The sequence below is a fragment of the Nesoenas mayeri genome, assembly GCF_963082525.1.
Source record: "Nesoenas mayeri genome assembly, chromosome: Z".
NCBI lineage: Eukaryota > Metazoa > Chordata > Aves > Columbiformes > Columbidae > Nesoenas > Nesoenas mayeri.
The window spans coordinates 66,363,105-66,383,022 of NC_137542.1; the positions used below are offsets into that span (position 1 = coordinate 66,363,105).

General features: G+C 34.6%; 1 protein-coding gene across 2 annotated transcripts in view; it reads right to left on the bottom strand.

Annotated features, from left to right (window-relative positions):
• Nucleotides 1-275: 275 nt before the first annotated feature.
• RFX3 (regulatory factor X3) overlaps nucleotides 276-19,918 on the bottom strand; it is a gene marked incomplete at both ends in the record, with an annotated part of 55,099 nt that continues 35,456 nt past the window's right edge. The window contains 10 exons of one of the 2 annotated variants that reach the window (XM_080362668.1): nucleotides 276-514; nucleotides 1,337-1,379; nucleotides 3,389-3,542; nucleotides 4,505-4,713; nucleotides 6,260-6,409; nucleotides 6,710-6,807; nucleotides 11,139-11,293; nucleotides 11,783-11,898; nucleotides 12,704-12,816; nucleotides 14,042-14,163. In XM_080362668.1, the coding sequence (XP_080218794.1) occupies nucleotides 276-514; nucleotides 1,337-1,379; nucleotides 3,389-3,542; nucleotides 4,505-4,713; nucleotides 6,260-6,409; nucleotides 6,710-6,807; nucleotides 11,139-11,293; nucleotides 11,783-11,898; nucleotides 12,704-12,816; nucleotides 14,042-14,163 (1,399 nt within the window). Of the gene's footprint in view, nucleotides 539-1,336; nucleotides 1,380-3,388; nucleotides 3,543-4,504; nucleotides 4,714-6,259; nucleotides 6,410-6,709; nucleotides 6,808-11,138; nucleotides 11,294-11,782; nucleotides 11,899-12,703; nucleotides 12,817-14,041; nucleotides 14,164-19,918 lie in introns of both variants that reach the window. The other variant, XM_080362669.1, reaches the window with a different exon arrangement.

The following is a 19,918-nucleotide window of genomic DNA, read 5'->3' on the forward strand; positions in this document are numbered from 1 at the left end:
AATATCTTACTTGCATTTGATACTAAGAAAACTCTTCATATTGAGCGGCCAATGTGAAATTATTCTGTTTACAAAAAAAAAAATTCTCATTTTTTTAAACAGATCTGGCAAAATACATACACCCATTCCGTTTAACAACTCCAATAAAATAACGTTCAGCACAGCTAAAATTTGACAACAGTCAACCTTCAAACTTTTTATCTTTATTTTTTTCATATTAAACTGAAAGGGCTAATGTAATGGGGTGTGTCAGGGGCAAGGGAGGAGGTTTCCTATTAGACTGCAGTATATGTATTTCCAGTAGCACTGCACTGTCTGATAGTCTGAGTAGTTGCAACAATGTGCTCATTATGAATTGGGTTCAGGAGGTTCTGCTGCACTCCACTCTCAAGCACTGGCTGCATGCAGCCCACCTGGAACGCCTGGTTTAGCTCAGTTTTCTCCCTCTTGGCTTGTGGCTCTCCGTTTTCATCCAGCTCTTCATCTATTTCACTTTCGACTTCACTGCCCTCATCTGCACAAACAAACCACCATGAAACTAGCATGAAGGGAAAACAAATCTAACACAAGTGATTTTTTTTTGCAAATAATAGTTGAAATACAAAAGTACAGGGAAAACTAGCAATCTGATAATGCACAAACTGGAAATTTAAAATTTTAATGGAAAATGTCAATGATTATCTTAAATAAGTTAACAGACTCTCAGCTTTAATTACTTGAGTTACATACTTACTGTACATGGAAAAAAAATTGCAACCTCAAAAACCATCTCAAGCAATGTTAACTTCATATTGCAAAATGTTTCTCTTCTCTAAGATACAACGAACAGCAAAGTTTTAACTCTTAGTTACAGATAGGGAAACTGAGGTGAAGAGATTTGTGGTTACTTGACCTCAGAATTTGACATATATTTTTATGGGGTGACTTGACCCCAAATCACTCAACTAGTCAGTATAAGAATGTATGTCAAAATATGGCATGAAGAGGTTATAAGGAACTGATTTCTTTCTGTCCTCTCCACTGACAAGTTATCTGACAACTACTTGCATGCAGTTCATCCTTCTTCACTCAGCAGAACATTTACTACAGATAAACGTACTCAAGCATACTCCTGTTTTTCTTCTCACAGCTGTTACCCTCCTCTATCCCATCAGATACAACTAAACTCTGTGTAAAAACTGGAATATGTATTCATATAACATACACATGCATTTTAATGCACGAGGCAGCTCTAAATCCTGTTTCACCGTATTTTTAAAACCTAAGGACTTATTTTGCTTAAAGAGACACATTAAGTCTATACAGAATTATGCACTGGAGAGATGAAAATGCTTACCTTTATCTATATTTCCAGGGGACACAGCATTTAAATCACCAAACTGCAAAATAAACAATAAAAAAACTGGACACAGTCTTAAGCAAATGTGAACTTGGGCTATCTGTGACAGAGCAGATCTGTGCTCCACTGATTTGAGGATAACAGTCAAGTGCATGACCTTGGCTGCAGCCACATCCACAGTACACCAATTCATTTTCCATTCCATCCTAGTCTTGTGCTTATTAAGACAATTATCACTAAGTAAACCCCAAAAAAAATAAAATGAGGAAGTATAAACTTTTTTAAGATTACTTCATCTGGGCATTGTTGCTTGAAGTGAGCCATTTCTGTGTTGTATAAAGCCATAAATTATGATGGAATATGTTCTAAACTGCAAATATTTTAGCAAAGAGCTTTTTTTAAAATTTCACAGAGACAACTTCAGTTGTGCTGGAACAGAAATGAATATGTGTCACAGTGTTGCAACACTACCCCTAAGGCAGATGAAAGGGACTGCTAAGAAAGAGTGTGCTATCTGGTAACTCATTTACTTACACCAAAAAAAGTCCTTCCCTGAATCCTGTAAATTTCTCTTAAATAAGAATTAGCAGAGCAAAATGGCATCAGTGAATCTCAAATTAAAGCAGTATCTTATTTAGATAAATGAATTTTTAAACATAAATTATGATACCAGTCTTTTTCATAAGAATTTTGCCAACACCTGTGTCCAAAGCTGGGAGAAGAGGGAGAAAAATGAGAATGCTTTTCTCAGCTGCAAAACCAGTTTATACTGGTTTTAAGGTGTTTGTCAGACCATAGTCTTAAACTTCCTCACTGTATTTCAATCACAATCATTAAATACACAGAAACATAAAAAGACATGCATTTGGTGAGTATTTAATACTTCTGCCCCTCTCACCTCCAAAAGTTTTGGGTTACTTACTTCCTGATAATATCTCCATCTTCAGTTTACATAAAATTTTAGAAGTTCCTACACTACCTTTATGTCTAACGTACATAATATCTGTTAACAAGACAAGAATGTAGGAACTGTATACTTGTACATTACTGCAGATACGAGGCAGAGATTAAGAAAATATACTGTTGGTAGGTCACTAAGCAGAAACTTTGTTTTTCTGAAACACGTCACGCCATATAAGATAATTTCACATATAAATCTTGGGCATTTCCAATTTCTTTTGAAAGTATAGCATCTACTTACAGTATTTAATGAACCTATCAATATATCTTGAGGGAAGAAAGATATCTGATGCCAAATCAACTTGCAAAATGACTTGCAATTTCACAGTAACATAGAATATGATAGAGTGACTCCCAAGTGTAAAAATGTAACAAATCTGTCCCATTAACTATCTAGTGTTTTTTCAAACGTATCAGTTTTCCAGCACTTTCGAAGTGCAATCCTTTGACGACAATTCATGCATACCTCACCATCTCAAAATAAAAGGTTAGATGAACTAGTGGAGAAAAGAGGGAAAAGATAAACTTTGTCTTGCAGATGCCATAGATGAGTATAAAAAACTGGTTATGAATTGAGACTCTTGTTCTGTTTTTTAAACCAATAATCTTTGAAAAACATGTATGAAAATCGATTGTGTTGCAAGCCTCTGTGTATTTCTGTTTTTATTACATGCACATGAACAGTACTGTACAAGCCAAAATTCGTCATGTAAGCTGTTATTCCCAAGTCAGTGAGGGTACCCAGCTCACTGTGTTAACATTTGTGTGGAAATTAAAAACTTGTGCGAATACTCGTAAACAGAACCATGTAAGCAGCACTCTGCTTTTTCAAATTGTGCACATGAATCTGCATGCAGATTTGTAAGGGAGCAAGCTCATTTCAAAATAATTGGTTCTTAGAAATCAATGTGGTTTTAGTACTCTGACAAGCAACCAGTGAAGCAAGTTTGAAACTGCTCTTTGTATTTGTAATCCGATATACTGTTATCTTGCACAACATCCTGCAGCTCCCAATAAATGTTTAAAAAATTTTCAGACACATATTCAAATTCATCACTAAATCAACTAATCTCTTACACATTATCTTACCTCTCCCATAACTGCAATAGGTGTCTCTCCTGTTGCCTGAGCAACACGATGTTCTACTAAGTAAAACATGTATTCATCGTAAAGCAAGCGGATCAGATGAAAAGAGCCAAAGCTAGCAGCACTGCGCAAGGTTAAATCTCGAATCACCATTGAGCTATTCAAAAATAGAAAAATATATATATATTTATGTATTATATGTCATAGTCACTTAAACACTTATCCATGTAGACATTTCACCTCAAACCCCATGTTTATCAAAAGTAATGCTATCCACAAATGTCTGATTTATGGTGTTTTTGGAAAGATATGTCCAGGAAAGGCCATTATTTGCTCCTCTCCTTTCTCTGAAGGTATTGTGGACACCATACTACATAAGAAATAACAAGACTGTTTAAACTTCCTTTGTTTTTATATATGCATAACTACCAATACTTGACATATATTAAAAACCTAACTTGAAAGAAAACTGTGTTGAAAACACAAACAACTAAAATGGCAAGAAAACTATTCGATTTTAAATGAAATAATGCTTAAATTAGTCTCTTGTTGTGTCCACCTTCACAGTATAAAAGTTTTGATTGCCACAGTTTTAAAACTTCAAAAATTAAAATTACATACTGTATTGACAAATATTGGTATCCTCAGCAAGCAGTTAGTACAGTCATTTTCAAAGAACAAGGTTTACTCTGATAACTGTGTCAATAAGCAGCTAACATGGAATGCTTGTCTTAATGTTCATTTACACATTAAAAACAGGTTTTTCCTTCCCCATCTAATAGACAGTGGTTTAATAAATACTGTTAAAAATAGTGGCTTAATATTTTTGCAGTTATTCAACTCAAAAATTTCACATTATGTTTGCAACTCAGGACAAAATTCCACGTCCACTCATTTGCACAGGGCCATTAAAAAATAAACAAGGATCATTTAAGTCCATGCTGATTTGCAAGTTGCCCTGAGTTCAAGGTTAATGACAATAATTTTCTGACAAAAACCCCACATTTTTCATGACCTAACAAGCCACTGCTTGATATTACATCTGTCAGCTTTACTACAGTGAACAATTCAGCAAATAATAGAATAGTTAGAATCCTTTAGAAGTCTATTAAATACTACCTGTAGAAAGACCATTTTAACAGAAATTGCCGTGCTGCTTTAGGAAAGCTAGGTCTTCCTTCGTATGGTTTCAACGCTTGCATCATTACATTATCAAGCCAGGCAGCCCACTGCTCCAGCGTGCTCTGCTGTTGAAGAGTCATCTTGAAATCTGTTTCTAGTCTCTGAACCATGTTGTCGTCACACTGGCATACCCAGGAAGCCTGCTCCTGTTAGAGCACATGGCAGCTCTTGAGTTAACAATACATAAGCCAAAGCACAGAATGTAATTCTTTCTCAAATATTAAGCAATTCAATTGATGAAATGGACATAACCCACTTAACTTACTAGACAAACCAAGTAGTTTTTAATTTTATGTCTAACTTAATTTTGTTGAAAGCAAACGGGTGAGAAAAGCATAACACGCAACAAACAATGAAAATGACACAAGTATCTTGTGGTTTTCCACATTCACTTTCAAGAAGGCTTCTACTTTCCTCATTCATCATTTTTCTACTTAAAAAAATATTCTAAAAATATTCAGGATTTGTCACCTTTTCTGGGACTGCAGACAGCACAAGGAGAAAGAACAGTTAAACAGGGGGCTAAAGTAATAAAAGAAGTAGCAAGAAATCAAGTGCAAGGTTCCTTTTGTTCTGAAGAAATTTAAGCTTAAAGACAATTTCTGCTATATCATAAAGGAAAGCTTCGTATGTAAACAAATATTGTTTTGTCTGCTGACTATAGGCAGTAATAGATTACACATTACTTAAAGCAGAATATAAACTACATGCAAATGGAGAAACACACTCTGCATAGAATAATAAGCAGTTTAGTCACTGTTACCAAGTTTCAGTAAGACTAGTAGTCAATTCAGAAAGTAAGAGACAAAAATGAAGACTTAACTAACTGCAAGCTATGTGCTTAAACTCTGGTTATCCTATGCCAGGTTAACACCGCAACATTCACAGACTCTGTATCCATATTAACGTATTACAATACTTAATACATGGTATCTTCAGTCAAGCACTCTTGAATGACTGTTGTTAAGATTATTAACAAGTACATTAAAACGCCCATTCACAAGGAAAAGAGACAAACATAGAACTACCAGTAGTCTGGAACATTTCGTGTTGCTGGGTAAAAGGAAGAAAAAATACCTTGCCTTGGAGGAGCAGAAACACGTGGAGAAATCAAGCTTAGTGAAAACATAAACTTAAATGCTACAGCTAACTGGAAACTAATTCTAATCTGTATGAACATAATCAATTACTCAAGAGATCTTGTAAATTTAAGCATATGCACCTAGATAAAATACAGTGATGGTTTTGTGTTTCAAATAATTAAATAGTCTAATAAAAACAACATGCATTTCATAGCTTTTAGAGACATTCAGAAGCTAGCTACTATCTGAGATCTAATTATAAGATATAATTCATGCTACTAGTAAGACATCATTCATGGTACCCATCCTAAGAATGTATTGCTTTACATTTGCATAGAAGTTGGAAGAATATGTGCACTTAAGACAGTAAATGGAAAAGGATAATGGTTCTGAGCTCTTACATTCCTAAAGTATAAACTGTCTGAATCACTGCATATATGAATCAGCAAAATGTTCTCACTTCACTTTTTTGATGGAATAATAACATGTAACAGTAACGTTCAAAATCATTGAGGAAAGAAGAAATAACAGTTTTTGTGGCTGTTCTTGTTCGTTAGGTTGCTTTGGTTTTGTTTTTTAAAAAAACCTGTTCTTTAAAGCTATGCTTTACCTGAACATTGGCAAAATCAACACGGTTAAGATCATTGAGCATCTGGTTGATTTGAGAAGTATTTTGAAGCACAGCACGAGCTGCTTGAGCCAGGTGATTAAGAGATGTGTATCTTCGCAGAGTCTGGGCAAAGGCACTTACAGCGGCAACCTACAAAGAAATCAATTTATTTTAAAATATTTTACTCTTTATCTGTAGATTAATTATACAGATTGAGTCTTTACCTTCATGTTAATATTCTGCATTAATGAGCCCTCATATGTCCACGTAGCAGATCAAACCATGTTTTCATTATCATTTCTGGAAAAACTAAGCTTTTTCCTCTCCCAATATTCAATGCTTGATGCTAGACATGAAATTTAGCATTAAAGGTAAAATGCTACTGCTTTTAGATGCTACTGCCCACCTGGTTTGCCATTGCAAGAATAATACTGCAACAGTTTTGTCTACCTTGGTTTGTATCATCCTCTGTGGAATATTGTTCATGGCATTTGAAAGCCAACCTTCAAGGCTTTTTGCAAAATTGCGAATGGCTTGGGTCAAGGCACCTGTGCATTAAAGAATAAAAACAGAAGTAAAGTACCTATCTTGAAACGTTTCGCATCCTCACTACTTACGTACTCAACGTTCAGGTCTGCTGCTTTTACTGACTAAAAGACAAATCCAGCCCAGGTTCAAAATGCCTCATTCAGATATAGATTGCACAATAACAATTTTAGTTTTGGCTTAATAAACAGTTCTGACCTCCTCACCTGACAATCTTTCAAGAAGTCTGTGACCAGCAGTGTTCTTTTGGGCACTCCTACAGAAGAACATCAGTAATTGCAGCAGTTGTTGTGATGGAAATTTCCATCACAAACTTCCAGCTTCACATTTCATGTAAACACCTCTTTTCAAAAGCAAATCTCTGGAAAAAATTCCAGTTACAGGAGTACTGCACTTTCCTCAAGTAAGAAGTAACCTTAAGCCATGTCATGATGCTGCTTACTTCAGTTTTAAAGAACAAAATCCAACATGCAGTCCTTAAGGATATCATCAGTAAGCAAGATAAAGGAGTGTGTTTCACTGACAAAAAGTGGTATTATTCAAATGGCTGTATAATCTATGTGCATTTTTTTCGTTTACTATAGCACTCACAGAACTGCTGACTAGAGATTTTGAGGGAAATTGAAGAAGCCCTTACAGCAATCTGCACTACTCAAAATATGGTTTAATTTCTCAAAGCTGGAGGAGAGGAAGTATTTTCCCAAGAACCTGTGCCTGGAAAATAGAAAATTCTATCTCCTGAGTAGCAGAAACCTCACTTTCCCATACCTATCTCTTGTTTGTTGTCATAACAGCATTCAAATGATTGCAAAGAAGAGGCAAGTATTACAAAATACAGGTTTCTTAAGACTAGTAGAGAATGAATGCAACTACAAAACTGAAGAGGAAAATTCTAGACAGTTTCTTTTCAAACTATTTTAGCTACATGTGAGAAGAAACAGTCCAAGCAAAGGCTGAATACTTCGGTCGAGTGAGAAATTAATGCTGATAGAACTTGTCTCTGAGAAATCCTCTTCAACCATTTGAATGAAAGAAGAGAAAAAAATGTATTCTTCATGACATTTTTTTCATGTCTTCAAGTTTGCTGTGATAAGCAACAGAATACATATCAGTGGTTTATATAACTGACCACACATTTGGATGCTTAGCTGAACATAATTTGATTTTACAAAGTATGTGTATTAGCTGAACACTCTATGGTAACAGTTTTTCTTCTCCCTTGAGGTTTCCAGATGAAGACCAAGGTTTTTTCTTCAAACCTGTCAGTCACCTAGGTCATGTGCTGCTTTGTAAATTATTTCTGTGCACTTGCTAATTAACTATGTATTTACTCACATTTTCTTACCTATCAAAAAAGAAAATGCAAAATGGGAGGAATAATGTAAATATTGTACGAATGAAGCTTAGAAATTAAAGGAAAATATTACTGCTTTTTCACCTCTGATTTGCTTATTACTCTTTTTCACCCAACTATATATCACAAAATTATTTCCATCACTATACTGCTGATCTCCTTTAAAAATAAATATGGACAAGCACATTCTTTTTAAGAAAGGCCTTTAAATAGGAAGAGAAGCAAATAAAAGGAATTCTAAGTTCTGAAGAAATTAACTGAAGTATATAACCAGGCATCAGCATTGTACAGAATAACCATGCATTTCTAATGAGCTTTGGGGACGTAATTTTAAATACAGAATTTTTCTCATACTCCATTGCTAATTACACATCCAGCCATTACCAAAAGCTGAAGCACCTACATCCTCAAAGCCACCTTTTAAGTTCATCTGCCTAGAAACAAGAAAATCCTTTCAAAGAATCGCATCATGAGTACGGTGCAAAGTAAATGGCCTGAGTTAGTTCAGTGTTAGTAGACGTACCCTACACACACTAAATGGTGTTGCAATGCCAGTTACTGATAAAGAGTTTCATTTGGATAAGCACCTAAAAAGCTTCTCAGCTGAAAAGCCTCTGACACGCAAATCTCATAAAATCAAGGCTTTACATTCTTTCCAGTACTTCAAATTTTTGTCTGCCTGAAATGGCGTAATACTGTGTGGAAACTTGTTTAGCACAAATTCTCCACCTATGATCCTAAATCACAGGCAAGTTTGTTACTATCCATTGTGCCACTCAGAAGCCACAAAAAGTTAGTTCTAAACATAATAGCTCTGGTCCATTGTCAAAGACATTAGATAATTGTGGTCTTTATTCCTGACTCAAATGGACAGCATTTCAGGTTTCTTAGGAAGATTATTTTTTCTCTTTTATACACAGCAATTCATTCTGTGAGTGCTAAACATGTCAGATGACAAATTTAACATAGAGGTTAAAAATAAAACAATTTTTTCCTCAGTACTCTCCAAATTAATCTGTATTCCTATTTTGAGCAGCTACTGTTGGTATCTTTTCATGTATTCAGGAAAAAAAGGCATAAATATGATTTAAGGAAGCATTTATAGTCCCCTTCTGTATACAGCATCCAAACTTTCATATAAACTACTGTCTATGTCTATTTGGACCAGCTCCATTATTGTCATAGTCAACCATGAAGCACAACCTTAAGCCTTCCTCTTGGTCTCTTGTAATGGTTGGAGGTATTTTAATTCAAAATCAGGAGTTTAAACATTAATAATATTTCAAATATTTAACAGTAAAGCGAGAACTTGTATGGACCATCATGATAGGAAAGCTGACTCAAAAAAGCCATTTAGTTAGCTGGTCCTAAAGATAAAAATAAGGAAGACATAAAGCTGTTGGAGCGGGTCCAGAGGAGGCCAGAAAAAATAACCAGAGGACTGGAACAGCTCTCCTATGAGGACAGGCTGAGACAGTTGGGGTTGTTGAGCCTGGAGAAGGCTCTGGGTAGACCTTTTTGTGGCCTCTCAGTACTTAAAAAGGGCCTTAAAAAGGGCTATAAGCAGGATGGGCACAGACTTTTTAGCAGGGCCTGTTGCTACAGGACAAGGGGTAATTGTTTTAAATTAAAGAAGGGGAGATTCAGGCCAGATATAAAGAAGAAGTTTTTTTACAATGAGGGTGGTGAAACACTGAACATGTTGCTCAGAGAGGTGGTTGATACCCCATCCTTGGAGACATTCCAGGGCCAGGCTGGACAGGGCTCTAAGCAACCTGATCTAGTTGAAGATGTCCCCCCTCATGGCAGGGGGGTTGGACTCGATGACCTTTAAAAGTCCATTCCAACCCAAACTATTCTATGATTCTATTAAAATACATTAGCTGTGTTCTGAAGGTAGCTCAGTGGATGGACTTCTGAGCAGAAAACCACTGGAATATTTACAAAATAGAGAGAGCAGTCTCTTGGGATTTATTTGTCCTGGGACTAGATGATGTGTTTGCATCAAGAAGTTGGATAACTATCCTCAAAACATGAATTTAAAACACAGCAGGTATCAATTATTCAAATATTACAGGTAATACTAGAAAGAAAGAAATAGCATGAAAAAGACCCGATGGCTGTAGGTATTAATACTAAGTGATTGTGTCTGATTTTCTTTAAACCTTGTACTGTCAATGCCCAATGCATCTTATGAAATCAGGTAGGAAGACAACACAAGCTAAAGACCTACCATATAAAAACTTCTTTAGAGACTGCTAAGCATTGCAGGTTAAGCAAGTGAAAAATGAGAAAAAAGCAGGTTTCATGAAAAACCATGTCTGTATCACCTCATTATTCAGAAAATAATGTGCTTTTGGAATAGATAGCTTTAATTCAACATATTAAACTTTGTAATTTAATTTCTGTTTTTTATTTTTAATCATTACGATTTGCTTGTGATAGACTTTAATACTTTAAAAATATTATCCTACCTACTTGCATTGGCATTAGATAGAAAAGTAAAACATCAAATGTAAGCTAATGTAAAATAATTTCTAAAAGTAATGGTTGTCAATAATTGCATGTATCTGAGAAAACATTTTTCCTTTATTCTGCTACATAGGTGAAAAGATAAATTACATGAATCTCTACCAAGAACTTGCTCTTTCCTTAAAAAAAAAAAAGGAAATAAAGAATAAAAGGAAATCTTTATCTGAAAATATAACACACAGGGAAAGAAGTACCTTTAACATGAAACTGTCCCTTGAACACCAGATTTTCCAACTGCACTAAAATCCTCAGTTACTTTTAAGATACAAAGCATACATCAACTCTCAGCACAACTATCTACACAACAAAATTAAAGTTAAATGATACACAGCAGTTTCCTAACTTACAAACCTATTCTTAAAGCTGCTCTGTGCGGTGCAGGACTACCACCACTATACACATGTATGCACAAAAATCTTTACAAAATGTTTCAGGTATTCAACTTACTAGGAATAGGTCTAAGGACGTCAGGAATGAGAATCTCCACCAAAGCCTGGTACATCACATGGTCACAGTTACACATCCATTTCAGAATAGACTCATTCTTGCACAGAGTAATCAGCTTTGCTTTTGGAAGTCGACTTTCTATTTCACTCAGATTGCTAGTGTGAAAAAACACAGCAAATAAATAAGTGATAATGCATTTACAGCATACAAAAACCTGCAATGAGTGTTAAATGTACTGTTTTATGAAGATATCATAGATGTGTCAACTACATGCAACAGAACTTCTTTACATGTTCTGTTACATGGAAATGGATTTACAAAATGCCTCCATATCTCTGCTACCTCTCACAAATCATGCAGAGGTGTGAATGACCTTTTTGGCTTAGAAAAACTGGATTGTATACTGGGAAAAGACACGTTGCTGTAGTCATCTAAGCAAAGTTAAAATGGATGACACAAGCCTTTCATGACTGCACTTTGGCATACACCCAGGCTATGCAAAAATTCCAGATAACATAAATTTAATTTGAAAAACTGGCAAATGGAAAAAATATTACCTGCAAGTAAAACCAAAATAATTTTTTTTTTTATTTGACACTTGCATTATCATGAGAAGCAGCGAACAAAGAGAAACGTGTACTGACCTTGGTTCAGTAATAGTAGTGCCATCAGGTGGAGCAGAGGGAGAATAGCGCCAGAAAGTTTGCCACAATTTTTCTATCAGGCTGAACTGAAGATTCACAACCACATCCAGTATTGCCTGAGACATAAAGCACAAGTACAGATCACCCTCTACCCAGTTCCCCCCACTCCCAACTGAACTAAATCTGTAGCTTTTTTTCCTTCATTGTGGAGTGGAGCAAAGGCAACTACACATTTCTCAAGTTATAAGCAACATCTGTTTAAATATGTTTGATATCCACGAATTATCCAACACTGTAAACAGGTATGATGCACAGAGACTTGAGTAAGGCTAAGTGCACATGCATGGAAGCCTCCAGAAATGTGCACGGTCTATGTAAACCTACCAGAGGAATTCACCGGAAGAAAATATTTAATGTTACTGCAAACACAAAGTAAACCTGCCATTTTGTTCATTTTCATAATTCAGTATATGTTTGAAAGCACATTCAAAAATAATTTTAAAAGACATATTATTCAATATCAAATGTTGCTAAAACATCTCAATGTTTCTCTAAAATGTGAAAAAGTTACTGCTTTTAATGTAAGAAAAAGAAAACATAATTTAACCTGATTTACATTTCCTATTGACTAAACCAAAGACCTGCATGTACAACCTGAAGTCTAGTTTCTCTAACATTCTGAAAACATACACATAGCTACATTTCATTCTCAGTGTCTATTATATATTACTTCTTTTCACTGTAAAGGAAACTCTCCAGAAAAACTTTTTTACTAATATTTTTTCCAGTGAAATAAGCAAAATATCCTGGAGGAAAGTCACATACCACTAAGATGGCGGTAATATATTTGGCACTACCATCTTGTGTTGACCTTCACTTGAAATAATGAACTTCAAAAAATAAATGTTTTCTAGGAAATACCTCACAGTGCTCTCGATAAAGACTCTGCAGCGATTTGATGTCCTCAAAGGTAGTACCATCTGGCAGAGAAGATATTTCAACTTCTCCAAACTCTGGAAGTACTCGAGATGCATCTGTTTCCATGACAACATAACAAAAGAGGGCTATTGTGAATAGTGCAAGTTACAGATTAAGAATAAATTTAAGGATGATGCAATGAAATAGACTCCAAAAGGTCATCATGTTCAAGGAAAAGTCTTTAATACCTGTTGCATGTTAAATTTGTAAACAAATTCAATCAGTATTTTTTAATCCAAATAAAATAAAAAAAATATTCTTGAAGATATTAAAAGGATGTTGTGTACATATTATACCTATTTAGAAAAGCAAACACACATATATTCAGAATATTACAGGAAGAGGGAAAACGTCTATGTCAGTGTATGAAAGATGAATCCTTGAACAGGTTTTTTTCTCGTTTAACTGAAAAGTTTCTCTGTAGCCAGGTATGATGTGGCTTAGTAGCCTCCACACACATTTTTATTTGAAATTGACTAGTCTTTTAAGTAGAGCCCATGTGTGCTTTTACTATTTGGCACAAAAGTTTTGAAGACACAAGCTGATAGAAGATAAAAATGCTGAACTGAAACGTACATGGAAAGGAAGATTGAAAACATTTCAATGCTACACTTATGATTGCAATAATTTCAATAACAGCAAAATTAGGCTAAAGGATTTGGTGCTTGAAAATCCCAACCAAATAAGCCTACATCTTCTGCAGTAACACATTCTGTCTATAATACATAAACAAATAACTGAATGACCATTTGTTTCTGAGAATATATACTTAGCTGGATCAATTAATCCACAAGTTGGACATTTTTAAACATGAACTTTGGGGTACTAGCTGAAACTATTTCGCTCATTCCTCTTGTAACACTACAGCTCACTTTCAGATCAGCCCACTGGATGACTAACCTGCAATGGTAATCCAATGCCACTGTTCCCCTCTTATTAAATAAAATGCACTGTAATGTACATACAGGGAACAACTTTCATGGCACGAATTTCAATAGGCGTGTCTGATATAACTTTGCACAGCAACTGCATTGTGATTTATGTAATATTAAATGTATCACACAAATACAGAATTTTCATATTTTTCCCTTTATACTTACATGACGCATAGTAAATATTCCATAAAGCTTACAACACAGAACATGTAATTTAAGTCTTTTTTTTTTAAAGAGGGCATGATAACTTTATAAGCAACTACTGTACTTGTGTGACTTGATATTCACAGTGATAATGAAGCTCATCTTATTTATTTATAGAGCAGTACACAACCTGCTTTCATACCTAAAAACTGTTGATGATGTTGACTTTGGGCAATTACAGTTTGTTCAACAGATGTGCCTGTCTGTTGACCACTTCCTGTGAAGCCATCTGCAACTCCATCCACTTTCTGCATAGGCTTATACCTACAAAATATCAAGTACAAAATTATCATTTCTGTTCAGTTCCTCATAAATAAGATCACATAACCTATGTTCATTGATTTCTCCATCTCAAAATGAAAATTTGGGAAATATAAGAAAAGAATTTACACATTTTTATTTTGTAAATAACAGAAGAAACAATTACTAAGGGGAGTTAGAATATTAACAATGAATTACAGAATTCATAAAGGTTATATTAATAGCACCACTACCAATTTCTTGTGGAATTTAGCTTAGAAGCAGCATACCATAAGACCAGCTAATTTACACCTAAAGGAATCAAATCTTTCCCTTTCCAAACAGATTGACTTCCCAATAGTTATGTAATTACAAAATAATGTTTCATTACCTTACGAAAAAACAACAATACTGTCTGAGGACAGTGAAAGACTGCTGCAATCCAACAAACTCTCATAAACATAGAAGGCCTGAGAAACCTACCTGGAAATCTAAGCTCTTCACTAGTCAATTCTCAGAACCTTTTATAAAGGACAAAAATCACCCAGTTTTACAAATGGGAATGATGGTTTGGATGGTCAAGTGTTGTCTTGACCATCAGTCTGACAGGTTGAAGCTCATGCCTGTCACTTCCAAGACAACTGAGAACTTACTCTGTGCTGGGTCTTAATGGTAACATCTTGGACACTTTGCACTTTTGAAAAATAATTGTAGCCACTGGCAAAGAAATTAAGAGAAAACTCAAAGCTCCATCAAGTGTGTTTCAACAATACTCAAACTGGTATTGTTGTGCAGACCGCAAAATTCCATGCTAACCTCAGATATGCAACAAGACTTTTCACTTTTTTTTTTCACTTTTTTTTTCCCCCCCCAGTAAACACAAACCAGCTTTGTCTCATGTAATTACTTAGGTTTCACTTGAAAAGAAAGTTCCCATGAAAAAAATCCCTTCAATATGCTGGGCATTCCAGACATGAACCTGAATATACAATAAGAAAAGCCAGTCAGAAAGTATACTTTTCAAGAGAAAGACTCCTGTCCTAAATAACAAACAGTTTTAAAAGTTGAAGAATTTCAGTGCTTGGGAAAAAAGACACCTATGCCTACCCTATCTCTAGGACATTTGCATCAGGTTTCACTTTCTGTAATGGTCCACTGTAAAATTGTATTCCTATTGAAGTCAATAGAGAAACTAATCAACTTTAATAAAGAATAAAATTCCACATCTGGTATCATGGCAGCACTGAACTCTTCTGGATGCACTTGTTATTACTTGATAAATCTACCTGCAATCCAGGCAGTTCATCTGGGAAGAGTTCTTAACTTCTCTCTCATTACACATTGTAATTAAAAATACCAGGCAGAAGATCAACTTCCAGAAATATTCATAAATCTAGACTCATATTTTCTGCAAAAGGTATTACCTTACAGATGCTTCAGCTCCTGAAACAGGATTCAAAATAATTTGAATACATAAAACAACAGTCCTTTAAGAGTTTTTCAGTTATGCAAAAAACTTTTTAATTAAAGTATAAAAGCAAACTTAATCCTTTGGTGCTAGGAATCATGATTATGCACCTACTTACTCCACTGTGCTTTATACAAAATATATGGGGCAAAATTCTTAATTCTGGCACTGTGACAGGTAAGTTGTCACAAGAGTTAGCTACTTTCAACAGCATTAGAAAATCACTTGCAAAATGAAACCGCAGAGAAAAAAAAATAAAAAAAAATATTTTTCAGGAGCTTCAGATGAAGCACTAGCAGGCAGTGGTTAACTACTTTAAATCTGCTGTCTTTTATGCAGATGTAGAGCTTTGGCAGTTTAGACATTGAACAGCTCTCCACAACTCTTTAATTGAATTTGAGCCACTTTTGGTGTATGGAAAAAATAGTTACAATTTCGTAACTGGTAAGAGTTAAATTTTCTAAAATTCTCCAAATTTTAGAACATACACGTTAGCACAAACACAGTAAAAGGTTATGAAGCCTTAAGTTAACAACAGACATTTTCTCAATTTGCACAAATCTATGAAAGTAAAACAAACAAACAAAACCAAACCACAACAACAACAACAGCCAAACAAAAAACACACACAAAAAAGCCCCATTCAACCAAAGAACAACCCCAAAACAAACAAAAAACAAACAAACCCACCAAAACACTGAACCACTGAAATTAGAACACGGAATTGAGTAATTCAGAAACGGCACTGAATGATATGCTGGTCTCACTTTGCAGTTAATTTAGAATACAACTTCACTGACTTCTATAGTCCAACTGTGACATATGTTCATTAACAGAAACAGGAAGTTTCTCACTGCAGAACAGATTAATAACTTCCTGACTAAAATTCATGTGCAGCAAACAATCCATATTGATTAATAAGATAAAGCAGGAAGGAGAATTATAATAAAATGCCTGCTTGCTTTGAAATGCACATAGGAAATTGTTAGAAACTGCTACTATTTGGATTTTACTCTAAGTCTCAGAAGTTAGTATTTTTCTGAAACACCAAACTCATGCTATTACACAATTTATAATATACTCCCTTTTTCTTAAAAAACTAAGGTTTCTATTCTTCTGGTTTGCTAGAAAACAATCTATAGAAGTCCTAGAAAGAAACTGGCTCTAAGCTATTCACTCTAAGGATTCACTTCAATTTGATTTTAACTTTATATTGTGATTTATCACTAGAAGTTCACTGACATGCATGAGAAGTGAGTTAATGTACCAAACTACATAAAAGAATGGTGACCTTATGCATAACAATGTGTAAAGTATGTCAAATTTTACTACTACCTGCAAACAAAATGTTGCCATTGGTGTTACTAGGGGAAAAAAATCAGCTTTTAAAATCAGCAAAAAGCAAGAGTTGATTCAAACAGCTTGCAATACCACAGGCTGTTAAAGCTGTTCACGACAGGAAAATTGAAGAATCTCACATGCTTAAAAAAACTGTTGAGGACACAAAACCTGTAAGTAACAAAGAAATACTTGAGAAGCATTTGTATGCTATCAGAAAGTTTTTGTGTGTAGATGAAATGTTTGAAAAAAACAAAAATACTTCCAAGTATACTGTTGTGCATACATCATTAAGCCTCAAAAATAATGTGGTGGCTATATTTCAATAAAAGCATGGATATCTGAAATCAAATAAGGTAAAACTCTGAAGAAATTTAAGGAATGTAGATTTCATGTGTGTACTTTCAAAACATCTCTCCTTGGTCCAAGAAGCACTGCTGAGGTATGACTTATCTAGAAGGCTAAGCAGAACCTCCTAATTTAAGCCACAACCACCTCAGCATCATAACCATACTATACACAAAATATCTGTGCTAGTTCAAGAAAAACACCATGATTTTTTTCTGAACTACTCTATTAGGAAGTTGTTTAGTAGTTTATTACACATGTTCAATTATTACCATTTTAAGATATTATATCTTAACAAATTTGTAGCTCAGTTTTGCAGATGTCAGTATTTGTTGGACTATGATACCTTGCTCTCTATCTTCAAAAATAATACCACTATAAAAATGCATAACTTCTTTGTTGTCCATAGACCCAAACCCTTTTTAAAAAGATCTATATCTACTTGATGCTTTGAACCCTCAGTGCCTTGGTTTAAAGGTCATGTTTCACTGAACAGTATATCCAGGAAACATGAGAATACAGAAAAGAGAACAGTAGAAAAATACATATTATTTTCTACATAAAATTAATATCTAAACATCTATAGAAGTAGTGATTAACAATTCCTGGTTTGAACAACAATATATGTGTTAGCTGTGTGTTACAGTGTACAGTAGATAACAATTTAGTTACTATTTTTTTTAAAAAAAAAGCTGAACACTCAGCTCCCATAAATGAAAGCAAAAAGTTATAATTGTTGTGTGCAAGAACAGAAATACATATTTGAAGTTATCTTGGAAAGATGGAGGTTTACTTCTGGAAATACAATTTAAAACATACATTGTTATAAATGCCATAAAGACAAGCATATCTCAATTTCACTTAAAATCAATGAAGCAAAATATACAGACATTTCTATTTCAAGAATGGAATAAAGCTTGACATTGTAGGACCAAATACTACCCTAAAATTAAAAAGGCTACAAATAGGGGAAAATAGACTAAAGCTCATGATTGTCACATGCTAGAGAGTGTCTGTAATGAAGTGAACAGGTTAGATTGTGGAATAATTTTATATGTATATATATTATAATTAGCATGCTACAATGAGACAAAAATGTTCTGGAATCATCACACTTGACTTTAAAAGTGCCTGTCTCTGTTAGAAAATTTTGCAGTTTTTCCAGTTTAGATAAGCATGAATAAATAAGTTAAAGTAATAGTGGCTCATGAGTTTCAATGAAAATTTACTATATTTTGTTGGATAAACATCTTCATTCTGAAAATTTCTATATTCTATTCAGCATTGCTAGTATGTTTGATGGTATGCAGAAAAGAGACAATATACATTTTTCACCGTGCAGTTGTCAAAGTCTGGCTAGGTCCTTGATCTCTGCATTTTATTTATTTAGGATGCTGGGATTCTAGAAATACAAAAAATATTTTACTGAGATCTGTGCACCCTGTAGTAAGAGATGAAAAAAAAGACTCTCAGAACTAGTTCATATGAACAGTACACCAGCAGGACTATATGAACAACACTTCTGTTTCTAGTATACCTAACTAGACATCACAAGATTTCAAGGATGTAAAGAGAGGAGCCTGTATTTTGTCTTCAGAGACAAGAAGGTAAGTAATGCAGGTTCCTAAGCAAAGACATAAAGCTTCACCTAGGAAGGTATATTGGGACAGCTGCTTTTAAGGATTTAATAACAATATCATCATTATTAAGATATAACAATACGGTTGTCTTTCCTGCAATCAGTATTGCAGACAGGTGATAGAGGCTTCCACTTCTCTCCTTTTTCTATTCACCTGTCTTACTGGTAGCCTCAAATGAATACAACGCATAACCAGCTTTTCTACTACAGCACAATATTTTTCACAGAAACAATCCCAGTTAGAACAATGTGGCATATGTCTTCGTGTATACATGTGATTATGAGTGAAATGAACGTGTTAGTGAATGAGCTTGAGTGGGTAAAATAAACTTGCTTGGAGATTTTGTAAAGATCTATCACCCTTTCTTACCATGCAATCCTGTGATGATTTTTGTAGCAAAAATTTCCTACGTGATTGTATTGGCAGACATCTCATGCTTCTGTATTATGCCCAGAACAAGACAGTTAAGACCATGTGTTTACCATTAATACATACTTAGGGCTGTTACTACTTCTGGAAGTGACAGTAAAATAATTTAAAATTAAAATGATATCTGTATTTGAAGTTAGAGGTGTTTTCCATGTCCCAGTTGTGTCCCAGACCACAAAATATGCTTAGTAGACTGTTTATTTGGGAGGTAATAGTTCTGAAGATGCCTTGCTTGATAGGGTGCTGTTCTACCTGTGAGTTTCATGAAATCACACATCTTAGATATTTGACTTTAGGGTAACATGGAAGGCTTGTGAGATCAGTGAAATAAAAATTAATTTCAAAGAAAGGTACTGGTTTCCTTTTCATCTTCTAAAGTTTTCTATTCAAGATAGTTTTCAAATGCATATTCACATGTTCTTTCACCACCAGTGTATCCCTTTGTGGTCATTGTGCCAATGCTTTCAAATACTGCTGAGATTTCACAGGATCCTCAGGAAAAACAGATGCTGAGGGAGAACACTTCAATCAACTTACAGATGAACCATTATGGTCA